This window comes from Fundulus heteroclitus, unplaced genomic scaffold (assembly GCF_011125445.2).
Source record: "Fundulus heteroclitus isolate FHET01 unplaced genomic scaffold, MU-UCD_Fhet_4.1 scaffold_61, whole genome shotgun sequence".
Taxonomy (NCBI): domain Eukaryota; kingdom Metazoa; phylum Chordata; class Actinopteri; order Cyprinodontiformes; family Fundulidae; genus Fundulus; species Fundulus heteroclitus.
In genome coordinates this window covers 2,169,325-2,193,358 of record NW_023397044.1, presented here as the reverse complement: position 1 = coordinate 2,193,358, position 24,034 = coordinate 2,169,325, and the positions used below count along the sequence as shown (strand labels likewise).

At 39.1% G+C, this 24,034-nt stretch overlaps 1 protein-coding gene across 10 annotated transcripts in view; it reads right to left on the bottom strand.

Moving 5' to 3' along the window:
* Positions 1–6,589: 6,589 nt before the first annotated feature.
* Positions 6,590–24,034, bottom strand: part of hace1 (HECT domain and ankyrin repeat containing E3 ubiquitin protein ligase 1) — a 122,131-nt gene continuing 104,686 nt past the window's right edge. For 8 of the 10 annotated variants that reach the window (XM_021313781.2, XM_021313782.2, XM_036133317.1 and 5 more), the window contains 8 exons: positions 23,544–23,631; positions 23,318–23,467; positions 15,883–16,079; positions 15,127–15,258; positions 11,861–11,959; positions 11,313–11,383; positions 11,117–11,230; positions 6,590–7,858 (listed from right to left, as the gene is read on the bottom strand). In XM_021313781.2, the coding sequence (XP_021169456.2) occupies positions 7,756–7,858; positions 11,117–11,230; positions 11,313–11,383; positions 11,861–11,959; positions 15,127–15,258; positions 15,883–16,079; positions 23,318–23,467; positions 23,544–23,631 (954 nt within the window). In that variant the 3' untranslated portion in view covers positions 6,590–7,755. Of the gene's footprint in view, positions 7,859–11,116; positions 11,231–11,312; positions 11,384–11,860; positions 11,960–15,126; positions 15,259–15,882; positions 16,080–23,317; positions 23,468–23,543; positions 23,632–24,034 lie in introns of those variants that run through there. The other 2 variants (XR_004929943.1, XM_036133321.1) reach the window with 2 other exon arrangements.

Below are 24,034 nucleotides of genomic sequence, written 5' to 3'. Positions count from 1 at the left end.
CACGAGTAAAGCCTAGAAGAAATCAATACGTGGATGTGCCAAAATTTTCTTCAGTTGAATAAAAACAAAACAGAAGTAATAATTTTTTGGACCAATAGAGGAGAGATCAAAAGTTAGCACACAGCTTCAGCGTCGCTTCAACTAAAAACCACTAATCAGGCCGAAACTGGGTGTAGTGATGGACTCAGACCTGAACCTTCAAAAGCATCTAAAGACAATTACAAGGTCGGCTTTTTATCACCTGAGGAACATTTCCAGGATTAAAGGACTAATGTCTCAGCAGGATCTGGAAAAACTAATCCATGCGTTTATTTTTAGTAGAATTGATTACTGCAACGGTGTTTCACAGGTCTGCCTAAAAAGTGGATCAGACAGCTGCAGCTGATCCAGAACGCTGCTGCCGCGTCCTCACTAAGACTAAGAAAGTAGAGCACATAACCCCAGTTCTAAAGTCCTTACACTGGCTCCCTGATCTCAGAGAATAGACTTTAAAATACTTCTGTTAGTCTATAAATCCCTGAATGGCTTAGCACCTAAATACATCACAGACTTGTTATCAGTGTATAAACCCTCCAGACCACTCAGGTCTTCTGGCTCCAGCCTCTGCATACCTAGAACCAGAACCAAACATCGAGAAGCAGCATTTAGTTCCTATGCTCCACTTATCTGGAACAAACTTCCAGAAAACTGTAAAAGTGCTGAAAGCCTGACTTCCTTTAAATCGAGATTAAAAACACATTTGTTTAGAATTGCCTTTGAATGTTCAGTTAAATGATTTACTGTTTTCAAATGTTCTTTTTTGTTCTACACTATCCCTACTTGCTTTTATTCTGTTTTATTTTCCTATATTTTAACATATCATGTAAAGCACTTTGCATTGTCTCTGTACTGAATTGTGCTATATAAATAAATTTGCCTTGCCTTGCCTTAATATCAAATGTATAAATAAATAAATTCTATAAATGTTTTTTCTAAGTGAGTTTCCTCTGAGTGAGGACAAGAAGAATTGAGAGAAGAAAGAGGGAAAGAAACACAATAGTAACAATATATGAAAAAAAAAAACAGATATTTATTTTAGACAAATGTTTTAACTTTGGAACAGAATGAAGGTGTAACATTTTCAAACAAATTTAACAGTTACTAACGTGGTTTAAAACAAATATATAACTTCTATTAACATCTTATAAAATAGACAACACCTACAAACATACAATTAAAATAGTTGGAATGGAATTATTCACTGATTATTTTATGTATTTTTACAGGTAGTGAAAAAAATGAAATGAAGCAGCATGTGGACATGACTAGAACTGATCTACATTAGGTCAGATGTAGTCATGTCAACTTAAACATGCAGCCAGCTGGAGCCGCTCCCTGTCTCAGCCGCCGGATGGCCGACCTCCTCTGGGTCCACCCTCTCGTCCTCCACGTCTAGCTGGTCCCCTGCCTCTATACAAATATTGTGGAGGATGCAGCAGGCGGCGATTACTTTTGGGAAAACGTCAGGCGGACCTCCAGCGCCCTTAAGAAGATGGAAAGCCACGTGTCTTCAGACCCCAAAGGCGCGCTCAATGATGTTTCTCGCCTTGGCGTGGTGCCTGTTGTAGCGTGCCTCCACCTGAACTGTACCAAATATAAAATTAACTTGTAATTTAGGTAATATGCTGATATGTCTTAAATCTTCTATCCAATTAATATAATCTATGTATCAATTGTGTGTCATTGTTGGCTCTATTTAAGGACAAGAAGGTAAGAGATCTTACTGACAAGCTGTTTTCCCTATAGGAGCACTGCAGGCCAGCCAGTAGAGGGTCACCAGCACTTATATCTCCCTGAGGCCATTCGTGGGACTTCTGGATGGACAGAGCGGAAGGAGGAAACGATGGTGGCCCTGTTTGCCTGAAGGCTGGTTTCATTACTGACTCCGCCAGATAGATTTGCTCCGCATATCCATCTGGAAACCTTCGTTGTTGAAGTAATTTTGGGAAGGGGCGAAAATACTGGTTAGCTGATTGGCCTATGTTGGTGATAGACGGGCCAAAGAACCAATCAGATTCGTCGTCACTCTGTTATGAGCGACGACGATAACACAACCACAAGCCAAGCTATCGTGCTGCTGCAGGTAAAGGCTCGTTAGCTCAGCAAAGAAATACTCTGTAATTCCGATAAAACTTGCTCGATAGCCACGCTAACGCTAGTTTCATCGGCTGAAGCCGCCATGTTCTTTAGACTGAACTGACGCGCTTCTCGTTGCGTCACACCTCAACCGCCTCAAAGCCAACGCTGATTGGACGTTCGTTTTAGTGAACGGCTCCAAATTTTCTTTAACGGAGGGTAGCCAGACTGATCTGCGAGTGAAACCTTGAAAGCTCGCGAGATCAGGATGGTCTCACGAGGCTAGGTTTCAGGTCCCCTTCATTAAAAAAAAATTGGAGGATTGGCACAGAAGTGTTATCCTCACATATTTTGTTTCTGTTTCTTCTGTAAATAAAAAATGCCAAATATTACCGTAATTGATTTTTTCAATTCTCACCTTTTCACACCATAAAAACTATATGTGGTTAACATGCAGATTATTATAGTTCTCAAGAAAGAAAGGGTCAATGTATAGTAGTAAATGTAACAAATGGCTTCCCTTCTCTGGTATTTCTACATTTCTACCATTTCACTGAAAGAATGAACTGAACTAACTGCACATAATTTAAAGATTAATCACTGTAAAGGTGGGCAGACAGAAAAACTTTCCTTAATAAACAATGCTGTGAAGGTTAGTAGGTGCAACAAAGTAGCTTAACTCTACTCCCTTTACTGTTACTAAATATAAAAAATTATGTTTTCATTTTAATTATTTACAGATAAATAGTCACAATTTCAACGTGATCACATGTTTAATACCATCCTCAATGTTGTATTTTTAAAGATAAAAGTAGGAATAGGTGTCAATCTTAAAAAACCTACAGTTGGCACAGACGCTCAACGTCGGACTTTTTATTAAAATTACGCACTAACTCTGTGAACAGGCCACATAGGGAAGCTTAAAAGTATATGTTCTCGCCTCAAACGATCTGAAAAGTACTTTTGAAGAACAACAGCAGCAGAAAAGGGAATGCTTAACTTACCACTGTGAGCTCTGCGCTGTCTGGAATGAAAGCTGCAGCCGCGGTGCATTCAGAGACGGTCAGTCTGATGAACGCATGCGCGGTCCTATCTTCGCACTCTGTGCTCCATTAACCGCCTTGGAAACCGTGACGTCAGACCACTGTTGTGAATTCGTATTCTCAAAGAAAAAAATCCGTATTCTCAAGCAGGTCGCTGCTGTTTGTGTTCATAAAGAGTAAAGCAACAAATTTAAACTTGAAATTTGTATTTATTAGTTATTGAAGTTGTAACTATTTAAACTGTATGTTGTATCTTTTGAATGCGATTTAAATTATTATGAGTTTACAAATGTTTGTTATGCACAACTTCTGACTAATATGGACACAACCATCCTTTTATGTACAAGTCTATTTAGGAAGCTATCTAACCCCATAGATTATTTCTCTTAGCAAAGTTTTACATTCATAAATGTAAGTTTTGCGCATTCCAAAACATCTTTTATTGCTTTTAACAATGAGGTCAAGCAATATGTCAACAAGATTAAGTATTCTCTTAATCAAAAGGCAATAAAAAACTGTGAATGTGTGTAAACAATTTAATATCTTTTGTAAACTAGCAATCTATATTATTGTTTATATTGTTTATTATTATAAACTTATATATATATATATATATATTATATATATAATCTATATATATATATATCCTCAGTCACATCTCTCAGAGATCAGGGTGTTTAATGTACTTCTCTCTGCTTCCATCCCTGCTACCCATTAGAACAGATTGTGCTTATGCCGGGAAAAACTGTTACGGTAAAGCATGAGGATATCTATCAGACAATCTTACTTATGGAAGGATGTGGTTTGTAGTGTCCTTTTTATTTGCGCACCCACTAAGCAGAGCAAAATCGGCATCCTCGGACGGAGCTCTGGAAGTTTTGCTGTCAATACAAAATCGAAATTAGTGTATTAAGTTAGACAATATTTTAATTCAATCAATTGATCTCATGTAGCCCCTAAAAGGGTGACGTTTTCAGTCAAGCTAAATCATCTGGAAATCGGTTGAGAATTCACCGGATTCAGAGTGTCTGAAAACATAAAGTACATTTTCCTGAATTGACTGCAGCTTGGTCTGACCTAAGATGGCTGCTTTGTCGGCACGCCTCTCACCCGACGACGGGCGTCTACGTATATATGTCTGTGGGTGAAACACCCTCGGTGGACCCAGCCCGTTTTAACCTTCAGGCGACCCCCACTTAAATATTACTTTGGATGCAGACGCTCAAAACAGAAAAGTATACTTCACGTTATTTAATCTACTAAAGACAGAGAAACCGTTACAGACACATCAGCGCTGATGGGCTCTTGATAGGCAAGAAGCCCCAATTGCTCATCACACAAACATTATATAAGGATCTAGGTACACACCCATACAAGGGCTGTAACACTTCCTGTGTCATCAGTGGAAAAACTGTCACCTCCGGGGTATTATCAGGTACATTTGTGCCATATCCTTGTGTCCAGCACTATCTAGGGGCGACTGTGGCTTCCATGGGTTGAGTAGTTGTCTGGCAATCAGAAGGTTGTGGGTTTTGATTCTAGCTTCCCCTTGCCACATGTCAATGTCCCCCTGGCTAAGGCACTTAACCCCAAATTGCCTACCGAGCTGCGTCTCGGTTTGTAAAAATTTGTGCGTGTTAGTGAGAGCGACTGGGGTGAATGTGGCTATAGTGTACAGCGCTTTGTGTGGTCAGCCCAAAAGTGCTATATAAGTTCAGTCCATTTACCATCTAAGTGTGGCATTGAAGTTCTGGGTTTAAGCAGTTTGTTCCACTGACCCAGATGATATCTTAAAATGTGGCTTTAGTAAATATGTCACCATAAACCAATACTGCACAGGGCTTTTAATACTTTATAGTCAAATGTCTAAATCTAATTTCCAAATGCACTCTAAATCTGGAATAAGTTGGACCGCTTATCCCTCTGCTTACAATTTATAATAGGAGGTGACACCTTGTCATGTTCCTTTGGACTTTGAGCCGAATTCTACTTCCTAGATTTTTTGTAATGTTATTTTCCTTTGTCAATTTTCTTAGTTCTGTATCAATTTAATTTTCCTTACAGACTTAATGTACTGAGGTTATTAGCTGCCTGTGTAGCATTCCAACCACATCATTTTAATTCTGTCAATATGACATTGATATATTTTCAGATGCAAAGCCATTTTAGGACTATTGCCACCAAATAAGTTCTCTGCACTCCAGAATACAAACTGTCTCAGAGCTAGCAGCTGGGATATGATATTTACAGAATGGCTGTATAATTCAGGAGAGCCATTAGCAAATTCACACAGATTATGAAATATTTTCGTTTATTAGATAAAATTTAAGTACAAGTATTTTCAAGGTAAAATACACAAGTCGATGCTGAAATGTACAGTACAATATTGATAAAGACTTGTTTTATAATGAACAATATTCCCTGTTCCATCAGTATTTTAGGCAGGAACTGAAACCAACACTGAAACCGATATATTAGATGAATGTCTAAATTCCCTTTAGAAAGAAAAATAACCAAGATGTGCCACATTTACAACATTACCCCCCCCCCCCCCCCCCCCCCACACACACACACACACACCTTCAGCATGATTTATATCAATAGCAACAACAAATACATAGGGAATGTAAAAGATTTCATTGCAAGACAAACATTTGACCGAGAACAAACCAGTGTTTGTGGTTTAGAATATTGGTCTTCATTCCACAAAAAGACAACAAAACATCAAATGCACTATGACTCTGTACAGTCAGTCACATGATACCAATTGTCGTGCTAGATGGGAGAGCTCCAGGAGCTGTGGCAGTCTAATGGAAAACACTTCGGACTCTCATCAACATGATGCACATTTCATACCATTGCAGCTAAATTACATTATTCAGTCTTTACAAACAGCCACAAGATTTTCAATCAAAAATAAATTGAGAACTTCACATGAAAATCTGTTCAATGGGTGCATTTATGTGGGCAAAGTGTTTTTAGACACTCATTTACAATTAGCCGTGAGTGTAGCGGGTTCTATGTCTCTGTTGTAGTTGGAGCGCAGCTGTAGGTGGTGAGACGTCATTAATAACTGGTTGACTTGTTTGTTTGATTTTTCTTAAGTTTTGGTGCATTTAGGAGAATGATTCAATGAAGGTTAGGATTGTTTTTTCTTGCTTTCTATTTAACATCTCATCCACATTTGTCACGTACCATAACAAAGACAGGAGTCATGTTTTATTGGAACTTTTCATCCTGAAGAGGGGAAACACTTTTCATATGGGAGTTGAATGTACCATTACTCCACATCAGTGGTGGACAAACCAATACTTTTATTTAAAAGAGATAAATTAGGTTAAAGACAGGTTAAAGGTGGGCAGACTTTTTGATATCAGACCATGATTTTGAATACCAGGTTTTTCCTGTGATTTTGGTGCTGGTCATGTTATCCCTTTGCCATTCCATATATTTGTAATTTGATCATTTCATACCAGACTTTCAGGTACTTAATGGTTACTGTTTGCTATGGGGTGTTTTGTACAAACCATGCCCACCGCTGGAACTCATCGCAAAAGACATTTTGTACCCGCCTAGTAGACATTTAAAACAAGGACTCAGCATATAATGTGTTTCCCTTCTGCCTGCAGAAATCCTTACATTTAGCCCAGTACAATATACACAATAGTAACACATAACTTACAGGTTGAAAAATAATTAATTATGCTTCAATTAGGCCTCCAGAATTTATGCATCTTAAGTGACAGTAAAAACATTACATGATTATTTTTAACATCTCCATAACTCAAGCACCCCCTCCCTACAACCACCACCAAAAAAAGGGCAATCCAAAAAATTGGATACACGTCTTTACCATAGACAAGTTTAAAACATGTTACATATGTATAGATTGTATATGGCCTAACCAATCTATTTTAAGTGTAGTAGGAAGGGACACATTTTTTACCTCGTGGAAGGGGCAAATATAACCTGAAACTGCCTTATATGTGTGGTGACTTCAATATGTTGGCAACTTATGTTTTGATTTTACAAAAGCAAGAGACAATTTGTTTTTTTACAAAGAATAGCTTTTTTTTTTTTTTTACAACTCGGGCTAATATTGGCAATGTCCTTATTCTGCTTCTTTAGTGGCCTAAAGAATAAAAGAAAACAATAATTTCGTTCCAGTATATCCGCTAGACCTAACATCACCTTATACTTCTAATATGATTAAATTGTAATGATTATATATAAAAATTATCAACTCTTGAAACACAGAGAGCTCTTTAAACTCCTCTGATATGTGATATTCAGCATTCACCACCATTTCTACTATTTCTGTGCATCTTCAGTAAAAAATGTTTTTGATGTAAACAGTATGGATTGATAAGTATATGAGATGATAAAATATATTTTTCATTAACTACCACTTTGCAAATGTAATGCTTCAAACAACAAATGCTGGCACATATGTGTAAGGGAACCTGTGGTCTGTGTTAAAAAAAATTAAGCATTTTGTTTTCAGCATTTTGTTTAAAAAAATAATAATAATATTCTCTATTTGAGTTACAAGCCCAGCAACTGAGAAGAACTGAAGACCCTCATAGCAACAGGATGTTTAGGCCATGGTGTATCCATAGCTCCCACAATGCAGAGCTACTAGCAGTCGGTCTCTGAGAACCTCCCGGCTTGGGTATTCTGGCAGTTTCAGCATGTTGATACTAAAAAATGAGGGGAAAAATAAACGTTAGTCAACAGATTGATGGTCACTTGGACTTAGACTTCATTGTCATTCATCTGTACATTCACAATGTACATTTGATCAAAATTAAGTTGCACAGCTCCAGGTAAAAAAAGAAGACCAAGGAGAAATAGATATAAGTATGTGCAATATAAAGGAATTAAAATATAAAACAAAAATATGAGGAACCTTACTAATAAGAATATTGTGACATTTGTCAGACATTATGACTAGTGAAAGTAAATTGTATTAGACATTAAATGGACCATATGATAATATCGATAGCACAGTTACTCAATGCAACACAGTTCACAATGTCTAAGTAAAGGGACTAGTTTTGTATGTGTGGGAGGGGGATTATTGGGATTTTAGCAGTCATATGATGTGTGGAATGAAGCTATTGAGGAATCTGGTGGTTTGGCATTTGAAGCCGCTGAACCTCTTGCAAAAGGGCAACAGGGTGAACAGTCCTTGATGGGGGTGGGAGGGGTCTTTTATGATTGTCTGAGGCCTAGTCATGCAGCGTCTGTGAGCAGTGTCATGGATGGAGGAAGCACTGCTCCAATGATTCCATTGTCCTCACCACTCTCTCTACACATTTCCAGTCTGAGGCGTTGCAGGCCCCAGACCACATGCAGCTGGTCAGTATCCCTCTCTATTGTGAGTCTCTAGAAAGTGGTGAGAATGGGAGGGGGAAGGTTTGCTCACTTTACCCAACACAGAGAGTGCAGGTGTTGCTGTGCTCTCTCTGCAAGAGCATAGGTGTGGAGGGAACGATCAAAGTGCCTCTGATCTGCACACCAGGAATTTGATATTGCTGACTCTGAACTGCAGCATCATTAATGAGCAGAAGTGTATGACTTGGCTGATTTTTCCTAAAGTCAAAGACAATTTTGTTTTGTTGACAGTCATGATGAGATTGTTTTTGTCACACCAGTCCACCAGAGCCCTGTTTCAGAAAGAATGGCCAACCTACTGTTAAGGCTTATGAGATTATAGCTGCAGAAAGCAGTTAACAGGGAGTCACCACATAACTCACGGATACTAAGGATTCAGTGGCTGACATAAATTGGATAAAATGGACTGATTATGGAGAAGGAATTAGCCTAATCACATCCAGAATATAGTGTGATATTCTCCACCAATGTCATGCGAGGAATACTGATGTCATACGGTACATCCCCTTGCAGGGGTGTACACACTTGGTTCTATATAATGCTTACCTATGCAATGATAGTGGCTCTACATTTCCTGATTTTACCTGTCCCACATTGTTTTATGTATGACAGTACAGTACTGAAGCTGTTCCATCCCTCTGTCTGGTTAGATTAAATATGTTACAGTAACCTTTTTAAAACAAGCGGAGTTTGCTTGGGGTCCACCAAGCTGTTTAATCACCGACAGGGTGCAGTAAGTTTTAACACTACCCAAAAGCAGATACTCTGGGTAGATCTACCCCACTCTGTCATACTCAGCGTTTTCGATTTCAGAACAGTATCAACCAGGTAACTAAACTCAGTGACCAATAAACCCTGAGTTAAGCACGAGCACGAGCATGAAAGAATCCCTAATCGATGGAATGCAGATAACGCGATTCACCATGGCAACGGCAGAAAATAAGAAGCCTTGAAGTGTGCATTTCTTGCCAATGGAATTAGAAATCGTTAATGGTGGCATATGGAGAGTGTAAAGATATATTAACAGAAAGAAACAATGTTATTGCTGCTGAAAACAGCCAGAATAATAATAAGAAAATTGTTCAACAAGTCAATGCATGAGTGTTATTTGACAGAGAATTAAAGCTGTATTCTGACACTGCACTCATTCAACATAAAAAAAGGGTGTGTGAATGAATTGATGTGTCCAGGTGGAACCCAACAGGGAGCAAAAGACGCGACAGTAAATCAAGATAAAATATAAAAATACAACTTAATCAGGTAAGGTGCATACGCTATTGTTGTGTTTAACCTTAACCAACTAAAGCAATCATTGGCTATATTCAACATATGCAATGATGGAATGATGTGAATTATTGAAACAAATGACATCGTTCTGCCAGCATTTGGCTCTATGACACCCATCCATCTAAAAACGTGGTTAACCCAGATTTTCTTGTAGGTGTATAATTTGGGCCAACATCACTTTATATTAATTTTATAATTTTATATTAATTATTATAATCATTATATATCATATATATTCAGATATTTTAAGTTGAAGTAAAGTTGATGTTATTTAGTGAAGAAATGTGATGTGGCCCTAACATGCTAATGTAGTAGTTCACTTGTCTGGGATAACTGTGTAATTTTACAGTCTTATCTTTATCTTTTCAGTTGTGGATTGTCTAAAGACTCTTGTGGAGCCTTGAAACTGAAATTAAAATATCTTTCCGTTTCTAAAGCTTGCGTTTGTGTCCAACTCCCACACACTACTACTCTGGGTCCCTGAGCAAGACCCTTAACCTCAGATTGCTCCCCGGGTGCCACACAGTGGCAGCCCACTGCTCCCTAAGGGGATGGGTTAAATCCAGAGAACAAATTTCATTGGAATGTTGTTGCAATAACGATAAAGATTATTATTATTATTCATCACAACTGGATGCCTCAAAGTCTCCACAACGGACACAAAGGAAGGTTTGGCAGAGATGTTAAGTTATTAAAAAAGGGACTTATTGTTTCTTACTTGCATTCTGGAAAAATCTACCTTTAAGAGAAAGCTTTCAAGCTACAGGCCACATGATCTGCTACGCTCCTATAGTTACTTCCAATCTTCTACTCTTTACATCTGCTTCCACCCTCTTACAGCACCCTGTACATTCTTAAGTTACCAATTCAAATCTTAAATATTTCTGGAGAAATAAGTATGTTACACTAATTAAAAATCAAGTGTCCTAAAGGTTGACATTATAATTTAATACAAATTATACCATGAATATCTCTGTTGGCAATTCTAAGTTCATTTGAAAGATGAGCAGCTTCACAGTGTGCTCAGTGAACAGCAAATAGCACAGATGAGGAAAGGTGGCGTTATAGAACCTGGATGAGGGCTATATAGTAAGGACTTACAAATGGGTTACTGATGACAAGGAAGCAAATCAAACATTCAAAAGAGCATGAACTCTTAAACTGAATTAACTAAACGTAAAAAGATTACCAAATGATCTTAAATCAATCAAATTAATTAAAATGTAACAGAATCAACATTACACAAAGAGGAAGATGGATGAAAATGTAACTACCAGGTGCTGGAAGTAGGCAGCAAGTCGGAGGTATATGGCACAGCAGCAATTGTGAACTTCTGCAAGCCACTCCCACCCATCAGATAAGCAAAACCCCCATGAGGAACCCTAGAACTGATAAAGATCATACACATGTTAATTTTTAAGCAATGATTCTGTAATAATCATTTTGTAATAAGAACTACTGCAGACAGACCTTCCAGTGACAAACTGAAGCAGTAAAATGTGTTCTTCCTGGGTGAGGCTCCTTACCACCTTCCAAAACCACTGCACAAAATAGAGACATATTAGCTGTGTGCTAAATATGAAGGGATAGTAACATCACTCTGATTTATTTGATCACAGAATTCACTGCTCTCAGACCATAGTAGGTCCTACACACAGCAGGCTAGGAACATCTCACATCATCTAGTTATAAGATGTTTGCTCTTCTCTAAAAATCTGTATGTATTATTTTGGACTCAAAACATCACTTGCTGCAAAGTCTGTAATAGAATAGCTGTTTGTTTGTTTGTTTTCTCTGTCAATGGTCATAATGTTTGGCTGATTTTGGCATGTTCACATTGACCAATGTTGTCCATTGCTTTAAAAAGTGTAATTGTCTGTAATAAATAATTGTTAGGTGAAATTGGTCCTAGGAAATGCATACATGTTGCCGGTTAACAACCTTTGCCTATATAGTAAAGGTGGCTTCACTAGAAACCTTGTAAATTCAGTCATAGTCAGGTGAGACAGATGGCCCACCTGGATCACAGGATCTTCAGGGTCATAGCCACTGGTGTACTCCGTGTTTCTGCACCAATCCTCTACATCAATCTCTGGCATCCCTGACAGCAGAAGCTCCTGCAGAGACACACACAGAGAACAAAAACAACCTACAAAATTAAATACACTGTACAAACAGGAAGAAACAAATCAATGTTACAGCGGATATTTAAAGAAAGCTTTTACCTGGCAAGGCTACTTCCGCATGCACAGTTAGAGCCTAACGTATCTGTAAACACAGCAAGGATGTTTTCTAAATCTATCTATGGTTTAGATTTTAAGGTAATCTCTTTTCAATTCAGGCTGTGGGCAGGAAGGATCTCCTGTAGCAGTTTGTACAACAGCAGGTCTGAAGAAGTCTCTAACCGAAAACAGTGTTGTTGACTTAAAGTCTCGGAAGAGACGATGCTCAGAATTGTCCATTATGTTCTTCATTTTATGAAGCCTCATTCATTGCACAATAGTTTGGATCTAATCTACCATTTGTTTCAATTTGGAGCAATGTAAGTAAACTCAATTGAACTTTAATGAAACTACTGAAATCTAAAGCCAAAAGACTTTTCTTGTGAAATGCATAACTTACTGGTACATCAAACTGAAACAGGAGAAATGGTACAATTCTTGGGGAATATTTACAAGGGTATTCATTAACATTGATCAAGTATGGATTTGAGGCAGGACCCCTAACCCAATGGGGAATATTTGCTTCCAATAACAAAAAAACAAAAACTTCAACATGTTGATTTGAAGTGAATTTATATAGTTTATTTAAAATGGTGAAATACAAAACTTTGTTTGAAAAAAACACTGTGATGTAAAGCAGCAAGCAATAAAGCTTCTGTATGAATATAAACACGTTGGAAACAAAATACAACATCCCTTTGCAAATCTTTTATTTATATTTCAATCATCATAATCTATACATCAAAACCAAAGAATTGAGTTACTAAAGAAGCAGCTATAAAATGATAGCACATTGAATGCTTATGCTAGAGCCTATCGCTAACAGTCATTGGGCAAGATCCTGGACAGGTCTCTGTCTATAACAGGGCAAAATAGTGACACACAGGACAAACAACCACACGTGCAGACACTCGTACTTAAGGGCAACTTAGACAGGAATGAGTAACCCTAATTTACTGCTTTTTAATGCTCGTAGAAATAGCTTTAATGCCATCAACAAGTACCCATAACTCTCCTATATATATATATATATATATATGTGTGTGTGTGTGTGTGTGTGTGTGTGTGTGTGTGTGTGTGTGTGTGTGTGTGTAGAGTACTTGTTGATGGCTGTGTTCAGGCAACAGAGCACCTCCGCATGCGGTGTTGCATTGGATCCAAATGTTGTTTGAAGACCGTCTGATTTCCCAACGTTAGTGGCAGTAAGGCTTGCTCCAGTTGCTGCTGTGCTGTTTGCGGTAGCTAATGCGGACATGACTGCGTTGGTTACAGAAAAGTAACTTGACATTGTTAGCTGTTGTCTGCCCCTTGCAGCTGATATGTTGCTGAAGTGGGTATACTCTCAATGTTTTGCCTTTTAGATGCAGCTCAGAAAAATGCTGTTTTAGAAACAATGACATGTAACACTGCTCTATTTAATTTACCCAAAAATCCATCTCTAGGGTTTACTCATCTTAGTCTAAAATATTTAGCCTAAAACATTTAGATTCAAATATTTCCTTGAGCTACGACGTGGGGTGTGAAAATACTGTTTTCTCTTTTTTAAAGATTTTATCCAGCTTCTGGCAGGTAATGTAAAATTTTCTTTGGTTTGTATTGAAGGAATTCCTACACTATATCCAGTGTATAGACCAAGATGATAAGTTATATGGAAAGTCCTAAATTGAATGAGAAAGAGAATCTATAGAAAGAGAAAGTTAATGACGAGGAGAACATCAAAAATCAAACCACTTTGTCTTCGCAAATCATGAATTGCCAAATATACCAGTTGAAACACCCAAAAAAGTGTTGATCCTGTTGATTTAGACACCCTGACAATCAATGTCAGGGTGTCTGACACATAATTCCTCGTTTTCCACCTACTTTTGTTGAAATTTGCATTTTCCCATTCTCTAGCTCTTTCTCTGGCTCGAGCTTCTTTTCCAAACATCATAAAAACATACGGCTTTACGATCATCCGCGTTCAGCGTGTTTGGTTCCGCGCAAACATGCCGGATCAGTTATATCTGATATAATATATCTGACGAAACTGTTTTTATGAACGTATTTTTTTAGAAAAAAATAAGGCATTTTAAATGCCATTGATAATCACATTTAATGACTTTTAATGCCAATTAAGGCCTTAATTTAAAAAAAAAAATTCATTTGATAACTTTTTATGATTTTAAATGCCCCACAGAAACCCTGTTAGAGCAACCAATTACTATAAGTGACAGTCATGTTTTTGCACTATAGGACGAAGCTGGAGTACCCAGAGAAATTCTATTCAATTTTATTTATAGCACCAATTCACAACACGCCATCTCAAGGCACTTTAGAAAGTCAAAAAGTTTCCTATCCAAGGAAACCCAGCAGATTGTATTGAGTCTTGACAGGCAGCATTCACTCATCATGAAAAAGCGTAGCGCCACACTGAACAGCTATCTGTGTTGTCATTGACTTTGCAGCAATCCCTCATACTGAGCATGCATGTAGCAACAGTGGAGAGGAAAACTCCCTTTTAACAGGAAGAAACCTCTAGCAGAACCAGAACCAGGCTCAGTGGAACACCCATCTGCCACAACCAACTGAGGTTAAAGAAGACAGAGCAAATTCCACACATGCAAGTGGGGAAACATATGAACGTCATAAATGACCTCCGGGATTTGAACAGTGCTGCCTATTGCAACACTGGGAAGCCCACATATAACATTGTTAAGCTTTAAATCACATTATAGCTTTTTGTCATGGTGGAAATATGATGCTATAATGCTGAGAAGAAATTATTTATGTTTCATCTTAAATTCACACAGAAAAGTATTATATATGCACAAATTATCTTTTAACTGAAAAACAGAAAACCCTAACATCTCTGGGCTTTAAACTCTAAGCAGCGTCCCAGGTTAGAATAAGGTTTGTGCTGCACACTGATCCATGCATGACGTGGACACCAGCCGCCCCTCCCCACAATGCCAAGCAATCCTTCATCAGATGTGAGGGGTGTCACACAAAAGGGGATCAAGGATACCAGGAGCAGTAAAAAGTGATACACGAGAGCAGAGAGGGGGAAGAGAAACGCGTACCAATTCATATTCGTCAAAAAGCTGTATGAGCGACGGGGGAATGAAGGTGTGGAATCCTTGCAAGAAGGCATTTATCTGAGGCTGGATGGCTCTTGTCATCCTCAGCTCCGTCACCAGCTGGACATACTCCGCCTGAGAAAAACATTTGATTCACTGATCAAAGTCCTTAAGAAATACAAATTGACAAGAGATGGATGGGGTTCATGCATAGTTATTCTTTCCTCCAGAAACCTTTCAAAGCCTTATAAGACAGTACCACCTACAGGAACATAGCAGAACTACACTGATAAGGTATCATCCAAAACGATTTGTTGGCTTAGAGCCTACTAAATTAGATTTGAAAAGTAATTGTGACCAGATTCAGACATAATAAATAGTAATAATAAAGGTTTTAACACTGGAACCAAAACTCTCATCAAACCTAAGTGATCAACATCATTCTGGCATTTTAAAATAACTTAATATACAAAGCATACACATATTGTTTTTTTGAGTTTATTGTGTATGATTGACCATCTATATAAAATTGCTTATTACTGACCATTGCACATCATCATGGTTTTTAACTGAATACAGATTCAAGAGACTAAAGAAGAATGTGTCCTAAAACAGCATTGCTGATCATGTACAGTAGAACAGTGAACAGATGCCTTCAGGAATATATTTACTGTGTACTTTAAATTTATCCTATAATGTCAGCCATATTTACTGAGTACTGAGTAAGGTCAGTCCAAAATGTTGTTTGGGGTGACTGACCTTGTTGTCTTGAGTGACCAGGATGCTGCTCCCTCCTGGTTTGAGGGGTACTTCCTCCATCGCTCCAAACACATCTGTCTCAACAGAAAAGGTTAGTTCTAGACCCAGATCACTGATGTCATTGTCCAAGATCCACTGCAGGTTTTTAGCATACTCTGGATCGATAGAGGAGACATCCTGGTAGTTCACTGGAATACCTGGGGATCATAGAAATAAAGAAAAAATAAACACACACACATACATGTATACAGGAATTTTGTATCGTCCCCCGTCTACCCCACACCACTCTACTCGTCCTGCCTGAATTCTGCTCCACTGTGCCACTTTTGGTTTTCAATAGACCCAGTAACGTGGTGGCTTTAAGCCCCAACTTCTATTTTGCGCCCTGCTGCTATTAAACAGTGTAGCATTAACTCTGAAAAAATATGTGAAAAATGGCAGAATAAAAGAAATCATTATAAAATAAAAACATAAAACAAAAAATATAAATACCGTATTTTCCGGACTATAAGTCGCTCCGGAGTACAAGTCGCACCAGCCATAAAATGCATAATAAAGAAGGAAAAAACATATAAGTCGCACTGGAGTATAAGTCGCATTTTAGGGGGAAATTTATTTGATAATATACAACATGAAGAAGATGCGGCTCTTCCGCTTCTACGTCGCTTACGTCTGATTCAACACAGGCCTAGAGCGCCCTCCTTCGGTTTGGTGTAATAATTTCACACATAAGTCGCTCCAGAGTATAAATCGCACCCCCGGCCAAACTATGAAAAAAACTGACTTATAGTCCGGAAAATACGGTAATGTAAATGTAAGAATATCTTGAAATTTTTAAGGATAAAATAATCCACTGGAGAAATATCTTGATCATAGATCGGGCTCTAACATGTCTCTGTGAGAGAGAGAGAGAGAGAAAGAGAAAGAGGGAGAGAGAAAAAAGTGGAGAGGGATATTGTGTGTTTGCATTGCATTGCGTTGATTCCGTCGAGTGATCATTGGGTTAGATTCACTATCAATGGCGGAGGAGCAAAACACCAGGATCTAAGAGCGACATTAGCGACAGAGACAGAAGCTGTCCCTCAGCAGCCCCAACACTGCCAGCACCAGGGCTTCACTCCACACTGTCTCCCTCTTCCGCAGAAGGCTGTAGCAGCAGCAGCAACTCTGCCCTCTACCCCACACAAAACAATGTTGTGTGTTGTGTGATGAGCGGCCGTGAAGACCAACTTTTGAAACCACACAGTCTTTACAGACAAAACCTCACAGTTTTCAGAGCAGTGAATGCAGCATTTCCCTCTCTGTGGTATTGAGTCAGCAAATCCCAGTTGATTTGTCCATCCCCTTGCAATCAGTGCTGGCTGGCTGGCCACTCCCACAGCCAATCACAGACTAATAGTCTGCTCCCATAAAAGCTCTACGCTACACGACTACCATTGTACTACCTCCTGAGTAGGGTCGAAAATACCCAGTTGAGTAGGGGGAAAAAAGCCGGTCAAAAAACTATCAAGCATGCGGTGTGGAAGAGTATGGCCCAGTGGAGTCTGTGGGAAAGTCCCTATACCTACCTACCTGACACAAAGGTTGCCTTGACTTCCATTCATTTTCAAGCCTTTCTATGGCCTCTAACCCTAACCTAAAATTAATTGACTTTAGTCCTAAACCCAACCCCTAGCCCAGAGAAGTAAGGAAAGTCCTCACTTTAGTAGTAAATTGAGGAAAACATGTTCTCACTCAGCTGCAAGTACAAGAACACACACACACACACACACACACATACATTATATATATAGCAGAATTCAAGTTCTGTTAATTAAGACAAAGCATCCCCAGACCATCACACTGCAACTGCCATGCCTGACTTACTGCATAATGGTAAATGGACTGAACTTATATAGCACTTTTCCAGTCATACTGACCACTGAACACCGCTGTACACTAGAGCCAATCACACTAAACGCACACACATTTATACACCGATACGCAGCTCGGTAGGCAATTTGGGGTTTACAATTTGGGGTTTACATTACATTGACATGGGGCATTTACATTGACATGTAAATGGTAAATTTACATGTCAATGTAATTTTACTTGTATAGCGCTTTAACTAGTCTTGACGACCTCCAAAGCTTCAGTCATTCATTCACCCATTCACATTCACACCCTAATGGTTCACACCCTCTATGTTAGTAGAGGGTGGGGCAGACTGACAGAGGTGAGGCTGCCATGCACCGGTGCCACTGGGTCCTCTGACCACCGCCAGCAGGCAATGTGGGTGAAGTGTCCAAGGACACAACGACAGAGACAGTCAGTGCGGGGGATCGAACCAGCAACCCGCCAATTGCAAGACGAACTCCCTAACCTCTGTGCCACGTCGCCCACATGTGACAAGGGGAAGCTGGAATCGAACCCACAACCTTCCGATTGCAAGACAACTACTCAACCCATCAAATAAATGTGAGATGAGCCTTTGTTTTCAAACTCTCCGATTCATCCATGAACATGGGATTAATTTCCACTGTTATTCCGATGACACTTACTACAAGGCTGAACTATTACTTCAAGGCTGGACTATTGTAATTCTTTACTATCAGGAAGTCCACAAAATGCAGTTCAAAGTCTTCAGCTGATCCAAAATGCTGCAGCAAGAGTTCTGATGAAAATAAACAAGATGAATTCCCCCAATTTTAGCTTCCTTTCATTGGCTTCCAGGTAAATCAAGAATAGAATTTAAAATTCTTCTTCTAACATATAAAACCCTTAACAATCAAGCTCCATCGTATATCAGAGCTTTGATTACCCCGTATGTTCCTAACAGAGCACTTCGCTCTCAGACTGCAGGTCTGCTGGTGGTTCCTAAAGTCTCTAAAACCAGAATGGGAGGCAGATTCTTAAGCTATCAGGCTCCTCTCCTGTGGAACCAACTCCCAGTTTTGGTCCGTGAGGCAGACACCCTGTCTACTTTTAAGACTAATCTTAAAACTTTCCTTTTTGACAAAGCTTATAGTTAGAGTGGCTCATGTTACCCTGAGCTACCTCTATAGTTATGCTGCTATAGGCTTAGGCTATTGGAGGTCATCAGGGCCTAAATGTCTCACTCTACTGAGTTCTACTGTTCTCCAGTTTTGCATGACTGTTGTCATTTCAGCTTTTAACTTTTTGTTTTTTCTCTTTTTTCTTCATAGTAGGTACACCTGGTCTGGCGTTCTGTTAGCTGTGGCATCATCCAGGGAAGACAGATCACCCGCTACTACCATCTAATATAGAACAGATTACTGGATCAATGTGTGCTTCTGTGCTTTTTTGTTTGTCTTGTTGTGTCTCTGCTCTGTCTTCTGTAACCCCCAGTCGGTTGAGGCAGATGACCGTTTATACTGAGCCCGGTTCTGCTGGAGGTTTTTCCTTCCCGTTAATGGGGGTTTTTCTTTCCGCTGTCGCTTCATGCTTGCTCAGTATGAGGGAGTGCTGCAAAGCCATGGACAATGCAGACGACTCTCCTTGTGGCTGTACGCTTCTTCAGGAGGGAATGCTGCTTGTCAAGACTTTGATGCAATCAACTGGTTCCCTTATATAGGACATTTTTTTGACCAATCTGTATAATTTGAGCCAATCTGTATAATCTGATTGATTTTGACTTTGTAAAGTGCCTTAAGATGACATGTTTAATGAATTGGCGCTATATAAATAAAATTTAATTAAATTGAATCCATCCATCCATCATCTTCCGCTTATCCGGTGTCAGGTCATAGGGTTAGCAGTCTTAGTAGGGAGGCCCAGACGTCCCTCTCCCCAGCCACTTGGGCCAGCTCCTCCGGGGGAACCCCAAAGCATTCCCAGGCCAGCTGGGAAACATAGTCCCTCCAGCTTGTACTGGGTCTTCCCCTGGGTCTCCTCCCGGTGGGACGTGCCCGGAACACCTCACCAGGGAGGCGCCCAGGAGGCATCGTAACCAGATGCCCAAGCCACCTCAACGAGCAGCGGCTCTACTCTGAGTCCCCTCCAGATGACCAAGCTTCTCACCCTATCTCTAAGGGATAGCCCAGATACCCTACGGAGAAAACTCATTTTGGCATCCTGTATCTGGGATCTCGTTCTTTCTCATGACCATAGATGAGGGTGGGAATGTAGATCGACCGGTAAATTCGAGAGCTTCGCCTTTTGACTCAGCTCTTTCTTCAACACAACAGACCGGTACAGTGCAGCTTCATGGCAGACGCAGATCTTCATGGAGGTTAATGCTGAGCTGATGCAAGATCTTTGTCCCGACCTTTTCCTGTATTCTTCTCCCGCACAAAAGAAGGAGGAGTTGCCACAAGTACAAATGATCCCATTGCACCATAACCATTCCTCAACTCCAGTTGCGTGACATAGACATGGTTTATGCTGCATAAGACCCGAAAACGGCCAGACGTATTGCCACTGATCCTACCCACCCAAACAATGCAATGATTGTCCCACATCCATCAGGAAAATGATTCAGGAACATTTTAACAAAAACAAATATATTTAAGAACAGTTTCTTTCCCAAAGCTGTGAAGGTAATCGCACCCTGGAGGAAGAAAATCAAATCAAATAAACCACCAGCCCATTTCACACACTGTTTCAGCACAAGCTGCACTTTAAGTAAATACCACAAACTATGTTTCTATCTATATATGGTTTCTTTCAAGGATTTTTATATCTTCCTAAAAAAAATAGGGTGTTTAATATTTAACACTTTTTTGTCTTCTGAGTGTTTGTTATTTTATTTTGAGGGGCTCCACAATGGATGCTCATTTTCAAGTGTTTTTAATTTGCGTTTGTGTATTACATGTGTATTCACAGACATTACGTGATGACAATAAAGACTCTTGATTCTTTTTGGATTAGGCACAGGGTTTTAACAGGAGTGAGTAACTCAAATTTAATACTTTTTAAATGCTCTTTTAATGCTCTTACAAATAATTTTAATGGCATCAACAAGTACCCATGACCCTCATATATATATATATATATATATATATATATATATAGCGTGTTAACTTTGTTAGATCATGACGGCGCTTTCCGTAGACCCGCGCATATTGTTGCCAAAAGCCGTTTATTTTATGCGACTTTGAGCTTCTTTTTTCTAAAGTCGCTTGTAAATATCAAGAGTCGCGGGTTGCGTTTTTTTGGGCTTGTTTCTGAAAGTGAAGTCGCTTATTTGGGCTCTAAAATAAGTGACGATAAACAGCAGTTATAAAGAGAACCGCTTGCACTACAGACACTTGCAGACACTCCGCCTCAGTGCATCCTCCTCTAGAATGACATAGGAGCTGACGGACGGTAGTAAAGGCAGAGGGAGCAACTCTGCCCATATTTTCTGTAGTTTAGGGTTTCAATAACCGGTGATGACTGCTGAAAGTAGATTACGCAGTGCAGATCACCATTTTGAGCAGAGACTGGTTCTGAAGATGAGTTTTTTGAACATTGCAGAAACCCAGCCCATAAACTGTACTTTAATGCTTATTCATTTGTTTGTATTTGTCAAACTAAGGCTGAATCGCGTTGCCAAATTAATTACCTGGAGTTACAGTGTCAGTACACAAAGCTGTGTTAAACAATCTCTTCCAAGGGTATTAAGCTCCTGCCCCAGTTGCAAGCAAATAGTAAGACTCTGGATGTAGTCTTACTCTTGTGTATGAACGTGGATATAAACAGCATGCAAAAATATAAAAAAATATATATATTGTTGGTGTGAAAGCTCAGGTTTAGATGTGTGTGAGAGTGAAAAAAATAACAATAAAACTTGAATGTTTTTTACCAGTGTCATTTAGATAGATAGATAGATAGATAGATAGATAGATAGATAGATAGATAGATAGATAGATAGATAGATAGATAGATAGATAGATAGATAGATAGATAGATAGATAGATAGATAGATAGATAGATAGATAGATAGATAGATAGATAGATTGATTGATTCATGGGTACTTGTTGATGGCTGTGTTCAGACAACAGAGCACCTCCTCATGCAGTGTTGCATTGGATCCAAATGTTGTTCGAAGACCGTCTGATTTCCCGGCGTTAGTGGTGGTAGCGCTTGCTTCAGCTGTTGCTGTGCTGTTTGTGCTGGTTGCGGTAGCTACTGTGGACGTGACTGCGTTCGTCACAGAAAAGTAACTTGACACTGTTAGCCGTTGTCTGCCCCTTGCAGATGATCTGTGGCTGTGTCCAAATTTATGTGAGATCGTAAAGCATTGAAACCCATTGTGCAAAGCTTAATTTTTTTTTTTTTTACAAACGTGGCAAAATCCTTCGTCATGTTTACCGTCGACAGGCTGCAGCCATGTCCAGAATTCCTCGTTTTCCACCCACTTTTGTTTAAATTTGCATTTTCCCATTCTCTAGCTCTTTCTCTGCCTCAAGCTTCTTTTCAGAACATCGTAAAAACATACGGCTTTACAGTCAACCGGAAGCAGTTCAGCGTGTTTGGTTCTGCGCAAACACGCGGAATCAGTTATATCTGATATAATATATCTGACGAAACTGTTTATATGAACGTATTTTTTTTAGAAAAACAATTTGGCATTTTAAATGCCACCGATAATCACATTTAATTCCAATTAAGGCCTTAATTTAAAAAAATAAAAAATTAATGACTTTTAGTGATTTTTAATGACCCGCAAAAACCCTGAGGCAGTGTGGATGGTCCACCTGTGCTTCGAAGAAAGTTGAGGACTGATTTATAAACTGTGCCACTTTTAGTTTTAATAACTGTACAGAAAAAGCTGATCAATGGGTGTAACATTTGATCAACTTGTACAGAATATTCCCCCCCAAAAAAATCAGGTGGCCTAAAAAGGTTCCCCAGAGAGATGAAACCCCTTTCTGTGCTGGTCTTAATAATCAATCTTTCAACTAACTAAACTGGAATACTCTTTAAAGGTGTAGTAGGTAACTTCTGTAAAAATGTATTTATTACATATTTGTAATGAATACAGTTGCACGACTGTCTTTGGTGAACATTGGGGCAGCTTTTCAGAGGTAGAGGGCGCTCTGCATCCTGAAAGAATTTCTAACTGATGCGGAGTTAGCCACATTTCTGCTTGACAAATAAGTATCTCTGCTTGATTTGTTTCATTTTTTAATTCTTTTTATGGGTTTTTAGGGCACTAGTGTATCATTTTTTCAAAGAAGACTGACAGGAAAATGGGTTGGAGAGAGTGTGGAAGACATGCAGTAAAGGATCTCAGGCCAGAATTGAACGTGGGTCAGCTGCGTTGACAACTAAGGCCTCTGTATATGGGTCGTGCACACTACCCCTGCACCAATTTTCTCAGAACTCTCTACTACAACCTTAGGAAAACAGGCACTACTGGTTGCTGATTTAAACAGATTTTGTTACAAATAAATATTATAGATATTGTAAATCTGTGAACAACATCTAGATATCTTTGCGTTTTTTACCCAGTATGTGTTTGTAGAATGAGCGGGTGAAGTAGATGTTGACCAGTTGTCGGTGGTAGAGGGCCAGACCTAAAATCTGGCCCGCAAACTGGAAGTAGTTCAGATGGTCTGGATTCACTGACGAGTTGCTGTTTGGCTGGAAGGTTGTACCTATTCAGAAATGAACAAATCACTTTCTGTAAGTGTTATACATCAAATTATCACTGTCAAAAATATTACCACCTACCATCAGCTGATTGGGTGAACAGAGCATAGTCAGGGTTGATGATTTCATTGGACAAGATGTCAAACCACTCCCGAACCACACCCTGGCCCTAAAACATAAACACGTAAAAAAAAAGAAAAAAAAAACTTATCCCATGCAGTCGTACACCCATCTAGAACAACCCTGACATCCTACAAAATAATAATATGATAAACTTTACATACTGGAAGAATAAAGGTATTGAATATCTGGAACATTTACTTGATGGAACCGAGTTCATCAATTTTTCCAAACTAAATATGCAATATGGCATTAGTAAAAATAAATTCTTGGAATATGAACAACTTAAATCTATAATTAGAAAAAAATTTAAGCATATTAAAGGTGGTTTACAAATTCCAAGTAATATATTAGAGTTCCTAGATTTAAACCCCCCCAAACTACTGTCTAAATCATACAGGACACTGACTAAAATAGATGATTCAATATCTCTTCCTATTACGAAATGGGAA